General features: G+C 43.5%; 1 protein-coding gene across 5 annotated transcripts in view; it reads right to left on the minus strand.

Moving 5' to 3' along the window:
• AUTS2 (activator of transcription and developmental regulator AUTS2) overlaps window positions 1–24,835 on the minus strand; it is an 809,823-nt gene that overhangs the window by 569,331 nt on the left and 215,657 nt on the right. For all 5 annotated transcript variants that reach the window (XM_054166169.1, XM_054166172.1, XM_054166170.1 and 2 more), the window contains exon 2: window positions 10,438–10,647. In XM_054166169.1, coding sequence (XP_054022144.1) covers window positions 10,438–10,647 — 210 coding nt within the window. The remainder of the gene's footprint in view (window positions 1–10,437; window positions 10,648–24,835) is intronic.

Below are 24,835 nucleotides of genomic sequence, written 5' to 3' on the forward strand. Positions count from 1 at the left end.
GTCCCTTCCAACCCTGACCGATACTATGATACTATTTCATTCATATAAACTCCCCATGTTAGAATATTGAGAAGAGAAAATTGTTGCAGGGAAAGGTCAGGACAAAAGGATAAGTTTGTTTTGTCTGTTTTGGCAATCATGGCCTTAGGTAGCAATGACCAAAGTGTCTTTGGCAAAGCAACCAAGTCAAAAATATTCTTTTCAATTATTCAAGAGTACAGCAAGTTCAGCATAAAATAGAAAGCTTTGTCACACTTCTGCTAATAACAAAGGTGGCTTTTCCTGGTGCATCTAGTTCACATACTATGAAAGAGGGTTGACATAGGAAATGGACTTACATTTGTTCCATTTCAGTGGGTTTGGACACAATTCAAATTGAAGATGCCTTGATTTTACACAAACACAACGTTCCAGCTTGTGAATCCTCACAAATGAGAGAATAACCTCCTCTGAGCTGAGGAAGATCAGCACCAATTTTCTGAGCTTTGAACACAGGTCTTTTTTGTTGAAATGAAATAAACAGCAGAAAGTTTAGCAACACAAACATTTCTTTCAGCAACACTGCGCTGCCATGGGGGCAGTTTGTGGCCTCTGGGGGTGCAGGTAGCCTCAGGACTAGCCAGAGTTGACCCTCCACAGCCACCTAAATCCAGGGCAGGCTCAAAAAGCTCTGCAGTCCCACCACAAGGCACTGCAAACCACAAGAACCATCATGCCAACTGTGTTTCACACTGCTTTAGTTTACCAGACTGCAGTGACACTGCCACTCATGTTGCTGTTTTCCTCATGATTCTAATAAATCTCAGCTAAAAATGCAGCTGCTCAGGCACAGGGAATCTCAGTCTCCCTCCCTGGCTGGCTGTAAGAAGCCAGCTACAAGAGCAGGAGTACTGCCCTTAGTTTACAAGGACATAGTAAAAATATCCTACTAAATTCAAGGAATCGCCTCTTTACCCCCTACTGTTTTCTTACCCTTGGAAAACATGAACTAGGGAGCCTTGGCAAGAGAACAGTTCCTCCACGTCTTGCTCAGTGACATGAAAAGCGTCCCCAAGCATTTCACAAGCACACAGCCTAGGTCTTTGGTCCCTGAATCCATGGAGTTACAGCACTCGGGAGCTGGACCCGAGGTTACAAAAGCCTGAGTGCAAACATCACACAAGAGCCTGACCTGCTTGTGAGGCTGCTCTGCTGCTCCCAAGGCTCTTTCCAAACCACAGGGCTTGCTGCAAGGTATCACAGCCTCCCTGTGCCTCCCTGCCTGCTGATCGAGTCTTACAGCAGGAACAGCCCCAGCACACAGCCCCTGCTCCCCGGTAATGGGCTCTATGCCAGAAAGATGCTGCACACCCACCAGCACGCTGCTGGATGCTACAGCCACATGGCACTTACACCTCCTCCCTTTGTGAATACAGAGTTCATGGGGAAAAAAGGGATTCAGTAACAGAGCTTCAACACTTCCAAAAAATCATAAATGACGTGCTTCCAGCAATACAAAGGCAAATCTACAGGGCAGAAGTCTTGGCTTAGGTGAAAGGGGTATTTAGAATCATAGAATCAATAAGGTTGGAAAAGACCTCAGTGATCATCAAGTCCAACCTGTCACCCAACACCTCATGACTACTAAACCATGGCACCAAGTGCCACAACCAATCCCTTTTTGAACACCTCCAGGGCCAGGGACTCCACCACCTCCCTCAGCAGAACATTCCAATGGCCAACAACTCTTTCTGGGAAGAACTTTCTCCTCATCCCCAGCCTAAACTTCCCCTGGCGCAGCTTGAGACTGTGTTCCTTTGTTCTGCTGCTGGTTGCCTGGGAGAAGAGACCAACCCCCTCCTGGCTACAACCTCCTTTCAGGTAGTTGTAAAGAACAATAAGGTCTCCCCTGAGCCTCCTCTTCTCCAGGCTAAGCAACCCCAGCTCCCTCAGCCTCTCCTCACAGGGCTGTGCTCCAAACCCCCTCCCCAGCTTTGTTGCCCTTCTCTGGACACCTTCAAGTGTCTCAGTGTCCTTAAACTGAGGAGCCCAGAACTGGACACAGGACTCAAGGTGTGGCCTAAGCAGTGCTGAGCACAGGGCACAATGACTTCCCTGCTCCTGCTGGCCACACTGTTCCTGATCCAGGCCAGGATACCATTGGCCTTCTTGGCCACCTGGGCATACTGCTGGCTCATGTTCAGCTGCTGTCAATCAGTACCCATAGGTCCCTTTCTGTTTGGCAGCTCTCCAGCCACTCTAACCCCAGCCTGCAGTGCTGCATGGGGTTCTTGTGACCAAAGTGCAGGTCCCAACACTTGGACTTGTTGAATGCCATCATGTTGGACTCTGCCCATCTGTCCAGCCTGTCAAGGCCCTCTGGAGGACTCTTCTACCCTGTTACACATCAACACCTACTCCCAACTTGGTGTCATCTGACAACCTACTGATGATAGACTCAATCCCCGCATCCAGATCATCAATAAAGATATTGAACAGGATGGGGCCCAGAATAAAAAAAAACAACCCCAAACCTTCAGAAAATGCTGGAAGATGTGTCCTTTTTTTGTAATTTTTAATACAATACAGTCACTTTATTGTACAGTCTCCTATTACTCGAGCTAGAGCTTCATTTATCTCCAAGCAGCCTCTGTGAAAATTAATTTTTTGCTTAATTCCTGTCAGTAAGATGCTTAGAAACTTTTAAAGGCAGCAATTGATTACATCACACATTTGAAATATGGTTCACTTCCCCAAACAGCACCTTTAATAATCATTTAAGTTTTCAATTAGAGTGGGGTGCCAACATTAAAAGAAAAAAAAGGTAATCCTGGGAGACAATAACTGCTCTGTGCACAGTAATTTATTTTTTCCCTGTTATTCTCATGATATCTAACTGATTAACATAATGAGGTTAACCCAAAAGCCACTGTCTTTAATCTATTTTTTTTTTTCCCCCACCAGGCTGGAATTTGCTAGGAGCTTGCTACACTGGCTGGAGTGGGCAAGTGGTGTGCACAGGGACACTTCCCTCCCCCTCTCCCCCCCCCCCCCCATTACCAGGTCTGGTGACAGGGTGGTGACATCTCTCTGGCAACTCTGTTTCACAGCTGCATGAACGGGAGGCAAAAGACCAAGTGAGGTGCAGCAGGGCAGATCACAAGCAGTGGCAGGGTTTGCATTAGAAATAAAAACATGCCAACACTGCTCATTTTCTTCCAAGCCTGATCACCTGCAACACAACAGCCATGGCAGGTGAAAGCAGAGGAGGTAGAGGAACGCTGCTTCTGCTGTATCCCAGGTGCAATCAGCTCCTGCCAGCAGCTTCAGAGAAACATGGGAGATGGTAATATCCCACCCTTGACTCCAGTTTTTAGATGTTTCTTCCACACTCTGCCTTGTCTGCACAAGCTCTACCATCTAAAAGTAACACTACCCTGATAATTACACTGGTCACAGATAATAACACCCACATTTGAGCCCTGGTTAAGAGACATTCCCCATGGCCAGACAGACAATGTTCTCACCAGAGTGGGCAAACAAAAGATTGCAACCAGGCTTTAAGCTTATGTTTTTCTGCATCTATGAATGGGGATTGTCTGTGCCTATACTGGAGCCTGAAGACACTCCTGGTAGCAGGAGATTCTGAGCTGGGTATCCAGAGCAGTAGCATAAAGACAGGATCAAAATAGCAGTATGTTACTAGACAGTTATGCCAATACCAAGTGTAAGATACAGGTATTTTCTACTTCAGCCCCAACAGACAATACTTGGATAGACTTTCTGCTCCCTTTGAGCAGAGATACTCATTATCAGGAGAGAGGCATGGCAAAACCAAGACCCTTTTCTTCCAATTTCATCAGCCCTGCAAGTGAAGCTCTCCACAGGGAAACCATTTTGAGTCCATGGGATCTCCCAGTATGTATTTTTAACCTATCTAGCAGGGATAACATCCTTAGTAATCAATTTGATTCATGATTACTATTTCAAACACAGGCTCATTCCCAGCTGAAAAAAGCAGACTTTACATGGCTATATACACAGAACAATAACACTGCCAGATGGTATAATACTGAACAGAATTAATTTCACACATGATGTTTTCAAGGTGTTAAAATATGTCACAGCTTCTGCTAATAAAACATCTTCCTCTTCCCTCCTCCTTGCAAGAAACCACTAGGCTCCCACCAGCCTGTATTTCACATTATATGTGTTTTCAATTCTGATAAGGGCAGCTGATTGCTTGCAAACCTAATTACAGTCAAATGAAAGTCTTTCAGAACCATCATTAGCAATTAGGAGCCGCTGGATTTGCAGTGTATCATTTAGAGAGGTATAATTCAATAGCTTATTGAAAAATTGCAGGTGAAACTGGTGATTATAAAGGGGGAGGGGAGGCGGGAGGGGGAGGGGAACGCCTGTGACACGTCACTGCAGGCAAATCCTCAGTGAAGTGGCAGCTCCTAGGAGCGGCTGATCAATGAATGCAGGTGTTTGCCTGCATGCCAGGAGCTGGAAGCGCTGCCTGCACCCTGCCCCCCTGCTTAGGTTTGTGAATGGCTGTGGATTTCACATCATCTGCTTGCTTTTCCCTGCGTTTGCAAGGAATCCAAAGAGCCTATTCAGGAACTTCATTAAACCTGGGTGGGAGGATGTGCGGCGCAGGACAACAGGCATGCGAAGCAGCACATCATTTTTCAGTCCTTTCTGTAGAGAACAACAATCTCTTCTGTGCCCATGGAGCTCAATTATATATTATCAGGGCCCAGAAGTTGTTTGGATGCTATTGAGCAGCTGGGTGCCTTCAGAGATGACGCACTGGATACGGTGGCTGCGGGTTAAGTGCAGCTGGAGATTTCTGTGGCCTCTGATCAGAGGCAAACAGTGGTGGGGAAATCACAAAATGCTCGTAATTCAAGCACTGTTTGTCACCAGCAGTGGTTTCTGAGGGGGTGCAGCTGAATGGCAGCCCAGTTTTTTGACACACGATCCCTCATGCATACAGAAACCCACACGCCCTGCATGTCTGCAAAATGCAGCATGGCTCTCTGTTGAGGATGAAATTACCAATTGGCCAGCACAAAGCACTCAGCATTTGAACAACATGATGATAGACTAGATAATGCTGAGCCAGACATTAGCAGGACACAGATGATGTTAATTCACAGAGTGGGCCCCCCCTCGTCAGGCATCCCCCTCTCTGCACACACCCTTGGGTAACATTTACCTTTCCAAAAAACCACGCTGTCCAGCCTGGAGCTATGCAAAGCCTCTCCACTTCACCCCTTCCCCACAGATGTGTTACTCCTTTTCCATCCTCCAGAAGTTTCTAGAAGCCCTTATCTAGCTACCTCCATCACGTGAGCATCTTCTTCCACTATATCACTACACATACTCATGCTGCAATGCAACCTCGAAGCACAGTAATATGTATGTGGCCCTTTCTATACTCTCAGTGTTGCAATCTGATTTATTTATATAGCTTTATCTCTAATTTTATAGTTTATTTTTCCAATTAAATGTTGTTAATAAGGTGGGTTGGTAAATAAATCTAAGTAAACAATGTCCTTGGATGACGTGATACCAACACAGAGCAGACAAGCCGCATTTGCTCTGGGCGACGTCAGGTTTTTGCCAACACTTGCACATAATCAAACCATGCCACGTAGGTTACAAAGCAAGCAGCAAATCTGGGGGCTATGCTGGGGTTTTGAAACAAAAAAAAAACCCAACACAAATCAATCTTTCTTTACAAACAGAAAGGGAAGTAACATCTCAGTTTCCACAAAGACATCGTGCTATGGCTGCTGCCCTGATGACTAGCTGGTACCACTCCTGAGGTGTGGAACTTTGTCCCATGCTCCAAGTCAGCAGCAGCGTTTTCTTTACTTTCAGCCATATACACCCAGACCTCCACCAGCGCAGACCTAGCCCAAAGACACCCAGCACAGCCTGCATAGCCCTCTACTGTCCTGTGTGAGCTATTTTTCTGGCCCAGTTTCTTCTTGGCCGTCAGCAGTTTCATAAGCACTGACATCCACTAGCTGCCCATCTAGGAATCCCAAATCACAGCAGCTGTGTATAAAGATTCAAGCCTGCTTTATTCATCACGGTGCAGCCATGCTATATGCAGTATTTTCGAGGTGTCTGACCTCACACTGCACAGATTTACACACAATTCATCCCTTGCTGCTGCACAGCACAGAGTTACAAGTTGGGGGTCAAAGAAATTGATCCATTTGATGTGGTTGTGTGCAATCCCTGTAGCTGCTACTGCACTCCCAAAGCCCACCCACAATTTCATTTTCAATTAACAGCTCTTAGAAAAGCAGTAATGAAAGCAGTTGCTAAAGAGCACTCAGATGTCATTGAGAGACTGCAAACCCAAACTGTAAATAGCACATTGTAAATCGCTTGTCACCACAGTCAGCTCTCGCTGGAATCGCACTGCCGGTGACAATCAAACCCATCTGCTCAGCTCCCCAACCAGTGTCACCACAAACCATGAAGCTAACACCCACCTCCTGCTCTGCTCTCATTACCTGTCATGTATAGGCTTGTCTAAGAGCAGGCAACAGCCATTCCCAACTGTAAATTTGATTAAATGCTGATCACACAGTGGTTATGTCACCTTCTGCGCCACAGGTTTGCTGTACGGAAGCACACAAGCACCTCTGCACCAGAGGACAAGCGTGGCACAGCTAAATCTCCAAGAAGCCGCAATGAAATGGGACAACAGTGGATATCTAGATCAGCCATGAAAAGCCTCAGCAGTCTCAGGTATAAGATGTATGGATTCAGGGCAAGACTGCCAAGGGAACCATGGACTTAATTCTGAGAAGGAAAAGCTTCAGTACTTCCCACTCCTTTACTTGATTCATGTAATGGACTGCGAGGTTAAAGCCAATAGTTTACAAAGTTTGCAGCTGATGACTGCCAGAATCAGCAGTGTACTTTTTCCTCGCTGTTCCTCCCATTTTTCCCCTTATCTCATTATAATATACCTCCTAATTCATCATTCTGTTATGAGCTTTCTTCTCTCTATCCATTGTGTGCCCCTTACGACCAGTTTGTCTCTTTCCTTGCACTCAGACATATCTAGGCTTAAGATCTGATATTCTGCAAGTGTCTTGGCAATCGGCCAGCTAAGGTAGGGCCCAGCACCAGTTTGCTGCCTTATATACAGAAGCCAGCTAAGATACCACTTGCCCAGCACAGACTCCTGTTTCAGGAAAACACACAAAGACGATCCCTTTCTGCAAGATGTACGAATCTCCCAGCAGATAAAGAAAACAACAAAGGAAATGGTAAAGGCAGGAAAAAATAAAAAAAGTCAGTGTCATCTTCTCTCTCCAAAACACACATCCACTGAATAAAGAGAAACAATCCTTCCCTCTCACTATCAAAACACTCTCAACACTCCTGCAACGGGAACTCATCGTTGCCTAGCGCGCCCTGCTCCGCTCCAACCTGGAGGAATAAAAACTCATTAAGAACTATTTACAAAACGCTGCCAACCTCTTTGCACCCTTTACTAATTTAAAAAAAAAAAAATGTTCACTTGAAGATTTCCAAATGATTTTTTTTTATTGTGGGGTTTTTTTTATTTCCACAGAAAACACATAACCCTCCCCACCCCCACCCCATCCCCAATTAACGTAAAGGAAATTAAACCGAAAACGCCGGAGAAACCTTCTGATGAGCCTCGTGTTTGCTTAACGCCAGCTAAGATTTCCTTCAGGCATTTAATAAGTGCATTTATAAAAGCTCACAAAAGCAGAGTTCAAAAGTCTTCTCGCTAGTAAAATATGAGCCTTAATTAACCTACAGTTTCACATTTTCTGGCTTTCAATAAACCTCGTAGGCATTTCAGCAGAGCTGGATAAATACCTGCATGAATACTGCAAGGATTTTCGCTCAAAACTAATTAGCAGGCCTTCCAATAGCTGCCTTCAACTAAATCTGTTTGACAGGGGAGCTTCATACTGTAAATCCTGCATGGGAGAGTTACTTCCAGCAGATAACAGATTTCACAGAAAGGTGTATCAGACAGGACTGTTAACTACTGGTAAAACAATGAACAAGATCTCCAGGCATAAAATATTTCCCAACAGAGGTAGACTGCAGCCAAGGTCTTACGTCAGCACAGCAATGCAACTGACAGCATCAAGATTGTATCCTGCCAATTCAACATTCACATGTGACAACTCAGGATTCCTTTTGAGGCAATAGGGCCAAGATACATTGTTCAGGTACAAAATACCCAGCCTTAATGGTTCAATTACAGATAGTCTTTTGAGGAGCAGGGAAGCAGGACTCGATGCTTATGGGTCCCTTCCAACTTGAGATACTGTGTGACCCTATAGCAAGGATACCATATATATGCAGAAGCATACCAAATCCAACTGCCTCTGGATGCCTTTACTTTGCCAAGAATAAAACACAGGGTCCCCAGTTCTTAGACTGTTGTTAGCTGAGAAGATTGACAAGCAACTTTACTTCCCACCAAGAACCCGGGAATTCAGTAAAATAGAGCTACGTGAGGAAACAAACCCATGGTGCACAGCCAAGAGTTCCTCTGGGAAGAAAAGTGATACCTGATCAGAGAAAACACTCCTCAGAATTCAGCATTCTCCTTCTTTTGTCTTTCTCTTGAAAGAAGACAGGGAAAACACTTACCAGAAATCCTATGTACAAAGGTTGTGAGCATGTCTTTTCAAATAAGCTTTACAGTCTTTTCCATGATGTCTTTTTTCCACGTTTAAGTGCCAAAGCTACTTGGATTTGTCATCACCTAAACTGCTCATGAGACCAAAATGTTCTTATCTAAGGAGCCATACCCCTACCAATTGTATTAAATTTATACTGAGCAAGATATTTTATATCCTCTCAGCCTTATCCCTCAGGAATTAAGCAGAGTACTCAGATTTATCAGCTGAAAGAAAAACCATTTTCCATGACATTTGTCAAGTCAATAACTTCCACGCCAATGTATACTTATTCCTAAAAACATAACCTCACAAATAACCTCCCTTAGCTCTGAGACTGATTCCTTCCCAGCACAAGTAGTGGACAGAACAGGCTTCACCTGACAGCAGTTATGTTGGGGGGATCAAACAAAACAAGAAGTCAGCTTTCATTAAGGGCAATTCCTCCTGCACACCGCAGACACATTTACCATTTGACATACTAAAAAGGAACAGAGTAAAGACCATCTAGTGAACACAGAAAGCAGTTAAGGGAACACAGAAACCTCCAATATCTACTTATAACATAACCATTGCATCAACTGTCCTGAAGAGTTTCCCTATCTCCCTTCGAAAGGCAAAGGAAAATGCAATCAGAAGCACCACCTCTAACAGGTGTGGCAGCAGAGCAGACATTTTACAACTTGTTTGCTGTGCTATGCACACTCTTATTCTATACAGCACAAGCTTAAAAATAATCACAAAACCATTTTTTACCAGCTTCTGTAACTCTGAAGAATCAAAATTGAGTACAAGTCAATACAATTGTCATCCTCAACATTCCTTCTGTCTTCCAGAGCTCACAAAATGAGCAGCAGTGAATTTGCACTGTTTTCTCAAAGTTTCTCTGCAAAGCAACGTTTGGGTTGCACCAAACAACGATGAAGACTCAACCCTCTCCATTAGCCCCACAAATTTGGGGTAAAAAGACATCAATATCAAATTTAGCTCAAAGCTGACCTCTTCACTGTTACTTTAGAGCTTAGTTTCACAGACAATGAGCCAAATGACCACACAGGCACATGCTACACTTAAAGCTCAGCTCTAAGTTAGTTATTTGTATATCACACAAACATAACACTGCATGGTTCTGAAGGAGAAATCAAAATGTATAGTTACAAGCTTTCCAGCCCCAGATATTACACACTCACCACAGCTCCTGCAGCCAGGAAGCACCACTGTCGGGAAGGCAGAAAGAAAGTTCTAGCTCACAGGTAGGTTATTAGTAACCCAAACCAGTACACACAGGTGCCACTAATGTTCTACAAATGAGCTCCTCCCACCACAATCAGTCTCACAGCTTTGTCTTGTTTAACACCTGCCCCTCTTGCAATTACCTCACCTTGCCCTTGATGTTTAAAAGGAGTCTTATGCTTCTATGTTCAAAGTCAAAAGACAAGAAAACATACAGTACAAAATGTAACAGAGAGACCACATTTGTTTATCCCAACAGTCTCACAACCAGTCTACAAAAGGTCTTCCAACCTTTACACATTCATTAATCAACTCAGCTCGGTCATCAATGCACCACTTGCTTTACCACTCAGCTAATCTCCTCCAGTACCAGAACACAGTGCTAAGCGGCACCCAAGAATAACACAGCTACGGAGGGGTTAAAATAAGCATGCCCACAAAGTGAGAAATCTGCTTTTACAGACCATGTGCCAGCAGCCAAAGGCTTCCCTCCCCACAGCAGATAATTGTCTCCCACCTGTCTGAGGCCCTTGGGTATTTTCTTCCGCTTCCCAAGGTGCTGACAGAGATTGCGATCGTTTTCTCGGTCGGAGCTGTACTGGTGGTGGTGAAGTCTGTTCTTTTTAGGAAGGTATGACAGCCCATTGCTAAGTGCTTCCCGTTTCTTCTTGGCTAGAGGATTCTGTCGCTTCTCCATACGTTCCTGAGGTTTCAGAGCTATGTCCTTCTGCAGAGGGAAAAGGAAGAGAAGAAAAATGCAGTGGTTAAGATACGGCTGCAGTTTGGTTGACCGCTTCAAGCAGCAATTCGAGGCAACCAGCAAAGAATAGAATAGAATTAACCATGTTGGAAAAGACCTCTGAGATCGTCGAGTCCAACCTATCATCCAACACCATTTAATCAACTAAACCTTGGCACCAAGTGCCCCATCCAGTCTCCAGGCATTCTCAAGGCAATCCTACAGTCACCAGAAAAGGAAAAAGCAGACTTCGCTAGTGTCCACTTAATCAAAGGATAGGCAAATGCAAGATAAAATCTGCAAGATGGAGTGCCCAGAAGCAGAGAGATGCTCCTTTAGATCTCATCCCATCAAGCACACCATTCTCCAAAACATCCCATGCACAAGCGAGCGTACACTTAACATGCACCACAGGTTAGAATGTTTAAAGTAGCAATTCTGTTTGATTTAAACAAAGCCTGGCTTTTCACAGTTGTATTTGACAACCCAAGGCAAAAGCTGACCTAAATCCAATTATAGCCAAGGAATCCCAGCTTCAGTAGATCTTTCCCTCCAGCCTGACCTAAGGAGAAGATTTCCAAATCTCTGGTGGGGGAGCACAAACCAAAAAGCTTGCATCCAAAAAACTTTGTTACTGATCTTTCTGTAAACCCCAGAATCAGTGTTTGTCTGTAAAAAAACACTCAAGTCTTGTAACACAAACACAGGTGTTGGTGCTTAACTGACAGCTTCAGCTGTTTTCTTACTGATACCCTGCAAAACATGGAATTCATGGGTTTGTTTCAAAGAAATCTTACTTAAAAAAAACCAAAACACCAACAAACACATTTTCCAATACCACAGAATTAAAAGGCAGAGAAAAAGGAATCTGGAGGATAATTAGGAGAGAAGAATTAGAGTCTACTGGAAGGTGTAAATTATAATGCATATTGTTCACATAATAAATAGTCTGCCAAGCCCCATCTACTCCAAGAACTCCCTAGAAGGGGCATATTCCTTAAACAGTGTCATAATTTAAGTATACTCTATTAACATGCCTGGCTGCTTGAACCAGAACCTCTCCATGCCCTACCATAAAGTAAGCTTTCATCTAAATATGAAAAGGGCAAGTGTCAACAGGATGGAGCTAGGCTCTTTTCAGTAGTGAAACTTCTTTCTTCTGAGGGTGCATGAACAGGCTGCCCAGAGAGCTTGTGGATTCTCCTCTAGAGAGATTATAAACCTGACTGGATATTATGATCTTGGGCAGCCTGCTGTAGGTGACCCTACTTTAGCAGGAGGGTTGGACTAGGTGATCTCCAGAGATCCCTTCCAACCCTCACCACACTCATAGACTGTAATTCATGCTGTTGTTTATTGTCACTTTATATTTTAACTGACAGCAGGGAAGAAACTGACTATTGGTCCCTGTGTCACATAAAGATTCAGGTTCAGAAGAACATAATTCAAATTATGCCATCTTTTAATGCAAAAAACCTCCCATGCCTAAAGGCAAAAATCAGTTTGGCTTAATTAAAGAATGCTCCCTAAATACCTATCTAAAACACAAGAGCTTCACAAAATTCATAACTTAAACCACTGAGAAGATTAATTAAACTGAAGACAGTTGATATTTGGTAAAAGGGCAATTTTGCAGGCAATAAAGAAGGGAGTACAGTACAGAAGCTATAAGACACTTTTTAAACCTTTTGTTCAGCTAAGACACTGCAGGGAAATACCCAAAGCTTTTCTTCACACACTGTGAGTCATATGAGAAATGTTAGCTGCCTTAATCCAAGCTCAGGAAAAAAAGTCTGGAGCATTCACAGCTATAAAGCAGGAGCACTACTTGAAGAATGTCATGTCTCTCTTCTCTGGTTCCTCCAGCTACTAGAACAGAAGTCAGTAGTAGCACTGATCTTCATAAGAGGCTTTGAGATCTACTTGTGAAAGCACTATACAGAAGCTGAGAGATCCCCATGGAGATACCCCAAGGAAATACAGAGGAAGAGAATCACTTTTCCAAGCACACCTTCTGTCTCCTTTCCCAGGAAGGTTTTAGATTTAGATACATGTCATAAATGATGCACAAAGGCAAATTCTCAGGTGTCACAGACTGCAGTAACAGTTTCACCAATGCTCATCATCGATAGCTTCATAAAGAGCGACCACAGCAACCAAAAAACCACACTGACCTCCTGGATAACTAAGAGAGAGCACCTCACACAGCCATTCCCCCACCCCTCAGTCCCAGCCTGCCAGACTTTGCAAAACAAACTGGAAAACTTAACACTGCCATTCTCACAGAGCAAATTGCACAAGGGAAAAAAAGCACCAGAATTGCAACTTCTTCAAAGGCAGCCAAGGAGTTTTTTTATCACGGAACGGCGTTGTGCCTTAAGATAACCATCACTGTGCTGCTAATACCAAACAAATACTTTTTTCACATCAGCATAAAAAATGCCAATTCCTTCTGAGTAGTGCATTAAAGCAGCACAGAAATTTCTGTTAAAACTCAGAGCTCATATCTGTAGATAGAAATGCTGTTAAGAGAACTCTTCTAAATGTGAAAGGTTGAAGGAGTGAAGAGAAAGAAACTTTCTTGAAAAGAAAAAGAAAAGAAAAAAAGAATTCTCCTAATGACTAAATAGCTTTTGTGGGACTGTTGGTTTTTTTTTCCTCTCCCCACCTCTGAGTGATCTAAATGAAACAGTGGCAGGCTTCCAGAAGCTTATAAAAAGTCTAATGGGGCTAGCACTGCCATCAAGAAATTACTAGTGGCCATTAGCTTTAAAGAGGGTGTAAAATGGGTCACAGTTTGCAGATCACTATGGGTGTATCTGGGGTAACCTCCTCCATAAGAAGCCCATGTTCTAGCCAACTGCAGAAAGGTTCATGAATGGAGAGGCTGAGGGAGTTGGGATTGTTTAGCCTGGAGAAGAGGAGGCTCAGGGGAGACCTTCTTGCTGTCTACAACTACCTGAAGGGAGGTTGTAGCCAGGTGGGGGTTGGTCTCTTCTCCCAGGCAACCAGCACCAGAACAAGAGGACACAGTCTCAAGCTGTGCCAGGGGAAATTTAGCCTCAAGGTGAGGAGAAAGTTCTTCACAGAGAGAGTTGTTAGGCATTGGAATGTGCTGCCCAGGGAGGTGGTGGAGTCACCATCCCTGGAGGTGTTCAAGAGGGGACTGGATGTGGCACTTGGTGCCATGGTCTAGTAGTCATGAGGTGTTGGGCGACAAGTTGGACTTGATGATCTTTGAGGTCTTTTCCAACCTTATTGATTCTATGATTCTATGAATTGCCAGATACACATAAAGGAAGTTTAGCTCATGTCAGAACTGGGATGAAAGAATTTTCAGGTTACACCAAACTCACAAAGCCTTCTACAAACTCTATGAAAACCTTCCAGGAGAAGAGGAAACAATCTGCAGAAATCTCCATAAGGAAGGTGCTTCTCCTGCTCACAACCAAAAAGGAAAGGCAGCTCCATAAGTGCATCACTTGCCCTTCTACCAATTGTGAGAGGGGGTCTTAAATCCAGTTTGGTGGGTGGGCTTGCTGTGAAATGTGGACGTAAAGATTGGTGTTTGGACAACCACGTTCCTCCAGAGCAGTGTCTGCTTTTCACCAGCTGACACCACTGCTGTGGATCAAATCCTTGTTTTATTGAACCTCCCATTCCTTTCCACTGATATATTTGTTTAAGGTCAAATCATATAGGTATACAAAAGTATGTTTAATTTTTTCATCTGCAGGCTGGAGTGCAACAGGATGTGTTAAAAGAATAAAAGCTTAGACACAGGTGGAGAGGATGCATTAAAGTTGGCTTGGAGAGACATCCCACAGGGTATTGATTGTCACATCTGAAGGTGTAGACTGCCTGGGATCATCCTGGACACCCAGTTGGAACTGCAGCTCATGAGGCTGTAGAGGACACATAGATTCTTCCCTCCTGGAAGCCGTTGTGTTGGGTGGAGGCAGCGCTTGGCTGGGAACCGTGGCCCTGCATAAATCACTTCTCCACTTTTGCCCTTTCTCCCTCATCTCATTTTTATCTTTCTGTTGTTTAGATAGGACAATAGCTGTACCATGCCGTGTGCTAGTACATTAGCCAGCACAATCTTAATTACAGACTTCAGGCATCATCATGATTAGAGTAATAAGCTGTAATTACTCTAAGGTGACAGGACTGCACAGACCTTATCTACATAGATAAGGAGATGTAGTAATATTTCATGTCGAGACGCATTTTTCAGCAGCTACCCATGGAGTTGATTCAAACTAAGTAGCAGACTCTGTGAACAACGCATTCAGACTTTAATGGAGGTTTTTCTCCTCTCCTGCCAGCATACAAGCCCACACATTATTAAATAAATCCTACAAACATATTAGGCATGGCTTAAAACCATCTTATTCAGAGATATCTTTCATCAGTAAAGTGCCTAAAGTGTATCAGGAAGGTGACTTAAATGTATAAATATGTAATTACATGCAATTCAGTACAAAAGTGCATTAATATTTATGAGTGTACTGTATAATCTTAAAAAATTTCCATTTGTTTTATTTCTATTGGGCACATTAATCAAGCTGATACCACTGTACGTGCCCCAGCGGAGAAGAGCTGCCCAAGCTGAACAGACTCCTGCCGCGACGCCGGCGAGCAGGAGGGCTGCTGAAGGCTGATGGGGTGGCACTGCAATCATCTCAGCCCCAATTAGTATTAACAATTTCAATCCAAGCCCCGCATTTGGTGAGGGGAGGAGAAGCAGCCACCATGGCTACATCAGGCATTCTCTCTCGAGGTAGGAGGCTTGAAGGGCACGCTGCATTCTCATCAAGTGTTAAGCTTTCAGGGAGCTGTGCCTGATTTATTTCAGGAGAGTCCATCTTCTTGCTATGTAAAAGACATCTCATTAATTTTAAATCAGATCCTCAGTGGAAGCTGAGAAGTGCTTCACACTGCTTTATGGGGTACATGCTTCGCCCCCACGAATCTCACACAAGAGCCAGTCCCTCACTGCTGCCCTTTCTTCCTGCCCTTACCCTCCAGCCACCTTCCCTCTGGCAATGACTTAGAAATTACACATCAACAGCAGGACCTCTGTTCCACCCCTTAGGAGACGTTTTTTCTGTGGGAGCACTTGAAGAAGAGCAATGCTGCAGATGCACTGTGTAGCAAACATACTGCAGGCACTTATCTGGATGAAAATTTAAGGCACTGTGCAGGGGTTTCAAGTCCTGCTCTTTCAAACCATCCTTGTGGATTCTCATTGTGATTCCAGTGCTGCAAGAACTTAGTTTCTGAATTCACACCCAACATGACCCCAGTAAAGTGCAGCTTTTAAGAACTTATTATGAAGAACAAAAGTAGATTACAGTGCTGGGCTAGTAAAAACAAATAACAACTGCATCACTCTACAACTATCTACCAATTATTCCCTCCTCTGGTTCTTGATAAACTCCACAACAGCTTTATATCATTGCTCAATAATTTATCCTTCACTCCAACAATAAATCACAGTAAGACCCCTTTGACTCCCTCCCTTGCCTCATTAAATAGTCATGAAATGTCAATGCAATGCTCCACTTCAACCACAAACAGTTAGAAAAGCAAGCTCAAATCTACCAGCTTGCCCCTGCCCACTTCTCAGACATCCAAGCATCCTTGTCAAATAGAACTGTAGGAAAGGCACTTCTGGAGCCTTTTGTCTATTTTCAAGGTAAGAGCAATTCACATTTGATAGGAACACTGGTGCAGAACGAAGAAGCCAATTAAGGGAGGGGGAAAAGAAATACATTTTCACTAGCTACAAAACTTGATTTGAAATTCTTCCCAAGCTATGGACACAACCATAAGACAGACTCAGCACCTCAGCCCTGGCTGTCAGCTGCAGAAGTGTTTCATTTGCCAGGGCCGTGACGTGAGGAGAAGCAAGAAGCAGCCAAAGAGCTTCTGATGAAAAAAACTCACAGACAGAAACACTGAAAAAACCACCAACCTCCATATTCAGTGGGAAAATGGGTACAGAAGGTTAGCTTGCAAGAAATTAAGACACGTGGAGAGTACATCCGAGAGAAATACTGCAGCTTCGTTAGCATCAGGCAGTGGGGATCCAGTAGAGCAACACACACAAACAGCCGCACAAACTCCCCTCAGAATCAGGTGCCAGTCTGAGGGTACCAAATTAGCCAGCACATCTTGACAGTCTCCATCAACTTGTATTGTGTTTTCTGTTCTATTTGGTGAGGCTGTTTATAGCTGATGGATGAAAAAGCCATAAAACTTCAATAGCTCTCTCTCCCCCGCCCCACCTTTCATAATTTGTTACGTTAGTTCTGGCAGTAACAACCAGGTGTACAGGTCTGGAAACCATGCATAAGTCTCTGCAATCTTGCAAAAATCAGAAAATAAGATGAGGTGTTTGTAACAGTCATTCATTTCCCTCCAGGTAAGACAGTTAAACACTGTGTATTCTTCTGAATGCACAATTAGTTCCTCAAAAGCATTTATCTAGGGGGGAAAATTGCAAACACTCTTAAAACAACAGCAGGGAGAAAGGCAAGCAGGTGTAAAGTGCAATGAAGAAGATGAAAGGCTCCTCAAAGCATAGAAATTATGGTGTTTTAGGACATGAGCGACTGGTGAAGAGAGCCAGGATGTTAACTACAGTGGGTGCAGTAGCCTGTCCACTAATCCCAGCAATTTCTTCAAGTTGCAAGACCTCTGCAGAAAGGTTTCATCTTGTTTTGTTGGCTTTGTTTTCATAAAATTACAATCCACTGCCTCCTGCATCTGTCTGGAATCTGAAAACAAAGTGGTTCAGTGTTGTGCAAAAAGGGTTGTGCAACAGACTGAAGATGAAATGCCGTACCAGTCTGCAGGACGCTCTGTGGTGATTACAGATGAAGGCAAAACAATAGAAAAGCAAGTTGCTGTCTGCTTGAGATATGTTTTATAAAAGCACTGCTGTAGCAAAGAGATTGCTTTGATTTTTCATCCCAAAATCATTTGTTAACAATATCATCGATAAACAGAAGGTTCCTTTTCAGGGGCCGCTGATTTAAATTACACAGACACACAAAAACCCCTACATTAAAGCAACGTTATTGAGGTTAGGAAGTCAAGGAGTTGGAAGTTATGAAAGACCAGGATTAAGGCTGCAGCCACCACCTTCATTCAGCCCTCTTATGCCTATGTGTCATGATACAATCTTTAATTACACAATCGTGTGCTCCCACTTCCCTGAGCAGAATGGAAAGTATTCAGCTAATGAGCAGCCACCCAAGATTTTGTTTGCTCCTCTTTGTCCAACCTGCGTTTCTAAAACTTGTTTACTTACACTCCATTCACACCCTCCTCTGAACACCCAATTATTAATTTCCTCAAGGGCTTTTTCTATACAGCTCCTCACTGTAGAATCAGATGCTGCACAAATATCAATGGCCTACTTTCAGCTCTTTAGCTAGATGAAGGTATTTCACTATTCCCCATTTCATAGGTGGCAACAACATTCCTGACATGTTCAGGTCAAAAACGTCTGCTAATTTTAAGCACCCATTAAAAAGCACCTAAGATCTGATTTTTCAGAGGACTGAGCTCTACAGAGCACTTTATCTAATGAAGCACATCCTTCATTGATTTCAGCAGCTCCCGGCAGTGCTGAGCACTCCTGCAGATCAGGCTTTAGTAAGCACCACGTATATAAGGACACAGATAATGACCATTTCTAAAATATGTAGTGTGATGGCCTCCCTCAATGCTGCATACTAAATACAGGATGGAGGCAGAGGAAAACTGAATTCTAATTACAACCAACTCACACCAGCAAGAGGAAGCCCTCCTGCAATTCTCTCCCTCACTGTGCACCTTCCAGTTTTGTAGCAGCCGGGAAAGTGACATAAGAAGAGCCTCTGATTCTAGAGTAGGTTAAATCAGTTTGTGTAACTGACTTCAAGAAGTAAAATAGGCCTTTAGAGCATTAACAGTGGCATCACAGGTCATAAAAACACAAGGGGAAAATGAATAAACTGCAACAAACCTGGAGGAACTTAAATCCATAGCTGCCTGCTACATACACACACATCAGGCAGCTTCTCAGCTTTTACACTGTTGTTGTAGTGGGATAGCAATGACTCTAGCATAAGTAAATTGGGACTTCTACTAACACACTGGGCCTAAGGAAGTTATCTGTATGTGTTTTACTCAGCAAAATGAATGGTCCTTCCCTGTTATGTTCCACCAACATGCTGTGCCTTTCTTCAGCGTGCTATCTTCACATGCTGACTCTATTTCTCAACAGTTTATGAAAGCTGATAGTTCAAATGAGATCTGCAATGCTCCTGTGTGGTCATTCACACAGACTCCACATTTCTGTGCCTTACCTAAATAACGGCCTCACATTTAATGACACGTGGGTGTGTGTCTCAGGCTCACTCCATTCAATGGGCTTTTAACAAAATCCTTATGGTTGTTCCTATTTGTTTTGAGACTGCTGCCTATGAGCATACACACAGATTTTTACCTTGACATCCTAACAAACATGTTTAAAATGAAATTTTATTCAAGTATTTGAATACAAAGGATTAACACTTACTCCTACACACCAACTTTGACAACAGCAGATTGTAATTACTCAAGATTTCAAAGGCTGAGCCGTTAGCTGCACAGCAAAATGGACAGTCCTGCACAACAGTTCTCAGAGTATTTCACTAAGCCTACAGATGCTACACAAAATAAATGCTTAGCTGAAAATCCAAGACTGCAGTGCCAGCTGTTGAGCCAAGGAGGCCCTATGAGATGAAAGGGGTCAAAAATTGATGTCATACCTGAAGATGAGTATCAGAGCAAGTGACAGCCATTTGTTTATTTCAGCTTTTTCAAACAGGCCATGGTATTCTCAGCCTTACCCTCCCCTCTCCCTTCTCAATTTTGTCAGTCATACCATACCACACCAGGCCACAGTTGTGGAGAACAGTCACTCAAATTACTGGAGTCCATGCAACCACAGTTAGGAAAAAATCTACTCTTGGTGCTAGTATGGAGATAGTGCTGAGCAATGCCATCTTAGATTACAGATGCATTGAACTGGTTTTCTTGCAGCTGCCTGGGTTTACAGAAGACCACACAAACATAGCTGATGTGCTGAGAGTGATTTAGTCAGAAACCTGTGTACTGCTGCCAACAGAAAGAGATCCTAAAGCTCTCACTCCACCCAGCCTGCAAGTCCTCTAATCTGTATTTCTAGACACCTTTCTAGGTCTTGCACAAGTTGATAGCAAAGTCCTTTCATGTAGATTTGACTAACTCATCTTTATTACACCTTTTATTACTGCCTTTTCTGCATCTGTGCTTTCTGAAATGCAGGGAATCTGCATCCCTGCTGGCATCATCTCAGCCACATTCTCTCCAGCTCCTCCATGTACACTCTTGCAATTTTTTCAAATTATCTTCAATAAGTACTTGCTTCATACAACCTTTTCATTTTTCACTTGGTGAGGCACCCAGGGACAGAGGGCTGTGTCTGTCCATGCTGGCTGCCCAACACCTCTCCGTGAGCACTAGCTCCAGGGCACAGCTGGAGTACCCTGAATTCATGCCCAGAATTCAGGGCACGACTGAGTACTTCTAACACAACAAATGTCTTACCTGTAAGAAAACCCCTCCACCCCAGACATGCTTTACCTAACTTATATCCCCAAGACTGCTCACACAGTATGCAGCCCTTGCAGCCAAGAAAAAAAAAATCTTTTCACACTGGCCCCAGGTTTATTTCACAGTGTTGAGCCTTAAATTGATGTGCAGCATGGCCACATTCTCCCAAAGTGTGTATTTTCCTTGTTTGAACAACGAAAAGAGATTGAAAAGGGGTGTGGGAGAGAAAAAGAGTCCTTAGGGAAGCTCATGTTAAATCTTCATACCAACAAAGAGGGCTTCACTGCTCTCACACCGCTCAGTTAACAATTATAGATTAGGCAGAGAGAAGCATTACGGCAGCTCGTAAAATAAAGGTGAATTTGAGCTCCTCAGAACAAAGGTGAATTTATTTTATTCCCTGTGCATACCCTACCTGCACATTTCCAGTCATGATCCCATATTGGCACAGAGTACTGTTAATGTATATAGTAAAGCCATGCACAGCATCACCCTGAATCCAATGCAGAAATGCATTCAGCTGTGGGTATGGGCTGACACTAGCTACGCTTCACACAGGTGCCTGCACCTGAGCTCAAGGGTCAGCTTCATGTCACAGCTGGGCAAAAAATATTTTCCTCCTTGGAAAATGAGATTTTCATGGTGGAGAGAAGCCAACTGAACTGTAATCAGGTACCACACCGAGTAATATGAAACACAGAGAGAGCGTTGTCTAAATGAGATAAGGTCAGGCATTGGAAGAGGTTGTCTGGGGTGGTGATGGAGTTGCTGTCCTGGAAGCTGACAAGAAGCATGTGGATGTGGCACTCTTGGACCTGGGTTTGTGGCCATGGTGGTGGTATGTTGATGGTTGGATTTGATGATCTTGGAGGTCTTTTCCAACCAAAACAATTGTATGTGTGATTCTAAATAATTGAGTAACTCTTCAGCTCTGCACTGCAACTTCTGGATTTCCCTCCCCCTCCTTCATATAGATGTCTTCTCTTTTCTTTGCATTTCTTTCATTGCATTTGTTCTGATTTGGAATGGATATTTTTTTTTTATTTCAAGCTTCCAAAAATAAAACTGCTGTGTCTGTAGTTAGACAAGACTTGCATATGCTGACCAAAACACACATGCTGTCTTAGAACTAAATGCCATTGCTTTCTTAACTTTCAGAGGATGTCCTCTTTTAACCTTGTTTATTTTATGTGCAAGAGCATCACTTCTTTATTTTTGTCCAATGTCCTGCCAACTCTACCAGGAGACTTCTGCAATGAAATCTTCTTTCCCTGCAGCGAGGCCCTTGGCAGGAAGCTGGCTCTGGGCTCCTTTGCTCTCCACCTACATATGGTGTCCTCTGAATAATTCAAGTGGTACTTTTGTTGGCAGGCCACAGACCGAGGCCGAGGAGTTAGTGGGCCAATAAATCTTACATTTAAAGGGTATCCCCCCTCATTGGTAGGGTTAGAATAAATGGATGTGGGCTTAGACAGCTCTCATCCCTGCTATTCCTGCACTAGGGCTAAACAGATGACTTCAGCCTCCAGGCTTTCACACTGGCACCATTCATTAGCACAGCACTCAGCATTCATAAAATATGTATTATGGTTTGTAAATCAAATCAGAAGCACCTCTGTATTCCTTGTCTTGCAGAAAGATGGTACAGCACCAGGAAAGTTTAATGTATTCTAAAGGTCTCAAGATGCTCACTGAAATATCACAGCCACAGAGAGGAACAGAGCTGGGACACCACAGAAGAGGGTAGCCTCAAACTAGACCAGAAAATCTGCTCTCCAGGAGTTGAGACAAAAAAACCTCCACACAACAAAAAGCCTTGAGACAGCAGAGGTAAAACACCAAACCAATAAAACAAACAAACAAACCCCCAGGAAACTATGCTATAGAAGGAAAGATGGAAATATCCATGGCATTACGAGCAGGCAGGGAAACCAGAGGCATCCCTCTGCACATGTAAGCAAGCAGGACAAACCCAGGTCTTTGGCCAGACAGTACAGAAACAGGCAAAGAAAGGGAAAGAATTAGAAGTATGCCAGATATGCCAGATGGTAAATGTTCCAAGCTGCAGGTTTTTTAATCAAGCCAACACTCTCCACACAATAATGGGTTACAATTGTTGAGCTTTTCAACACAAAAATCTATTTTTAAACAAGTCTCTTCTGTCTTGTGGGTCAGAAGTCAAACTACTTAACACACTACATTTTCTGTCTTCTAAGCTCCTACTGTCTCCCATTCCTGTTGATTTTCTTCCTCCTTCTCTGGGAACCACTTAACTCTACCAGTGTTCTTGGCATGTGGCATACAACCTCACACAAAAGACTGATGAAGGCAGATTTTAAAATGAAAGAACTGTGATTAGAAAATAAGGAGAGTGAAAAAGGGAGAAAGAGAGCTCAGCTAGGACCAGAGGACTGCACCACTTCATGTGAGGCTGGTAATATTCTTCATTAGGAAAAGGATCAGAATCTTTGTGCAATCAGAGGGGGAAAAAAAACCCAACTGTTTCACTTCCCATTTGCAAAAGAAACCTCTTCCTAGCATTCAGGATCTATAAAAAAAATAAACACTAAAGAACAAAAGTTTAAGCAATAGAGCAATACATAACCTTTCCATTTGCTGGATTATTCTTCCCCTAGGAAACAGATACAGTGAAGATAAATTTGATGATCAAAAAACCAGAGGGATTACATTCTTGTACCGTGCTGATTGTTGGCAAATCCCCCTCTCTGCAGTTCAGAAGCACAGCTTAGCATAACAGACAAGATTTATCATTGCCTTGTCCTTTGCACCACTTACAAAGAAGATATAAGTTGCTCCTATCTCAAGAGTCCTCATTCACATACAGAGATGAAATAAATACCAGAATTATTTTGTTGTTCCTGTACAGAGGTATAAGCCACCGTACCTAATGCAGAGAATCAAACCCACTGGATATCTGCCACACATGCTTTCTGTCTTTATTTCTCCACATCTGCATCACATCCTCGCAACAAAGCCTTTATTTCAGCTTTAGACCAATGGATGCTCCAAAGCCTGTGTGGCATCATCCAGAAAAAAAACCAAAACCCAAAACCAACCATTGGGTATGTTCAGCAGTTTCTAGGAGGGGAAACACAATTCTTCCCTTCTGTCCTGGGTTTAGATTATGGAGCATCCAGTTAAAAGGGCACCAAAAATCAGCATGAATAAATAAAAAGGGAAACCCAGAGATGACTGCTTGCTTTGGTTTTACAATAGAATAGAACAGACCAGACCAGACAAGGTTGGAGGACACCTTCATCGTGTCCAACCTATCATCCACCACCACCTAATGAACTAAACTATGCAACCAAGCACCCTATCAAGTCTCCTCCTGAACACCTCCACTGATGGTGACTCCACCACCTCCTTGGGCAGCCCATTCCAATGGGCAATCACACTCTCTGTGTAAAACTTCCTCCTAGCCTCCAGCCCAAACCTCCCCTGGTGCAGCCTGAGACTGTGTCCTCTTGTTCTGGTGCTGGTTGCCTGGGGGAAGAGACCAACTTCTGCCAGGGCACAGCCTCTGTAAAGCTACCTCATACTCCAGAGAAAATCAGAATTTCCTGTATGGTTGTGCAGTGGCTGAAAATATAGTGTCTTCTGCAAATATTCCAACTTTTGGTTGTTGTTGGGTTTTGCTGTGTTTTGGGGTTTTTTAAGCTACTTTGTGGATAGATCTTTTCCAAGTGAAGTGTCATCTAATATTCAGGGCTATTCAGCGGCTGGAAAAGCAATTTCTGTATTATTTCTTGTTTATAGCCACCTAAAAGCTACGAATTTAACTTGGGAGGGATGCAGAGTCAGGGGATCCGGTTCCAAAACAGAACATCTCCAAGTCAAGAGCTTTTCTAATGCCTCCAGCAAACTTGCAAGGAGGTTACAAAAACTGTGAATCACATCACTTGAGCAATACTTATATTCAAGCCACGCTTTCCCGTGCAGCCGGCTGTCTCGACTGAACTTGTAACCATCTCTTCTGTAGACAGCATCCGAACTGCTGTCTCTCTGTAAAAACTTGCCTGGAGCAGAAAGCAGATAAAGCTCTGCAATGCATCTCTCGAGAGCCACAGAATATGTTGAAGAGAATTAGAACCGTAAGCAGGAATCAAGACTGCACTTGGAAGGAAACCTTTCCTATTAAAGATTTGTTTTCTAAGCTGCTTGGTGGTGCCGGTATCCAAATCTCTGCTGTCTGATCTTATCACGACCTGTACCCTGCCAGGCACAGGATTAGAGCTGGCCAGACTGAGGGTGTAAGTCATTAACGTGGGTACCTGGAGACGTAGGTTGAAATTCTTGATCTTCCACCAACTCTCTCTCAGTGACCTGCAGCTCTAAGCTAAGCCCCAACCCACAAAGAGGGTATTCAGGAGCCTAAAACGGTTTAATTCCCATTGACTGGTTTTCCAAAGAAAAGAAATGGCTGTGTGAATTTGGGCCCTTAGTCCTCCCATGCAGCAGTAAAATGGAAGTAAACCTACATCTTTCACTGTGATGGTGACAGAACTCTGGAACAGGCTGC

Source organism: Dryobates pubescens, chromosome 13 (genome assembly GCF_014839835.1).
Source record: "Dryobates pubescens isolate bDryPub1 chromosome 13, bDryPub1.pri, whole genome shotgun sequence".
NCBI lineage: Eukaryota > Metazoa > Chordata > Aves > Piciformes > Picidae > Dryobates > Dryobates pubescens.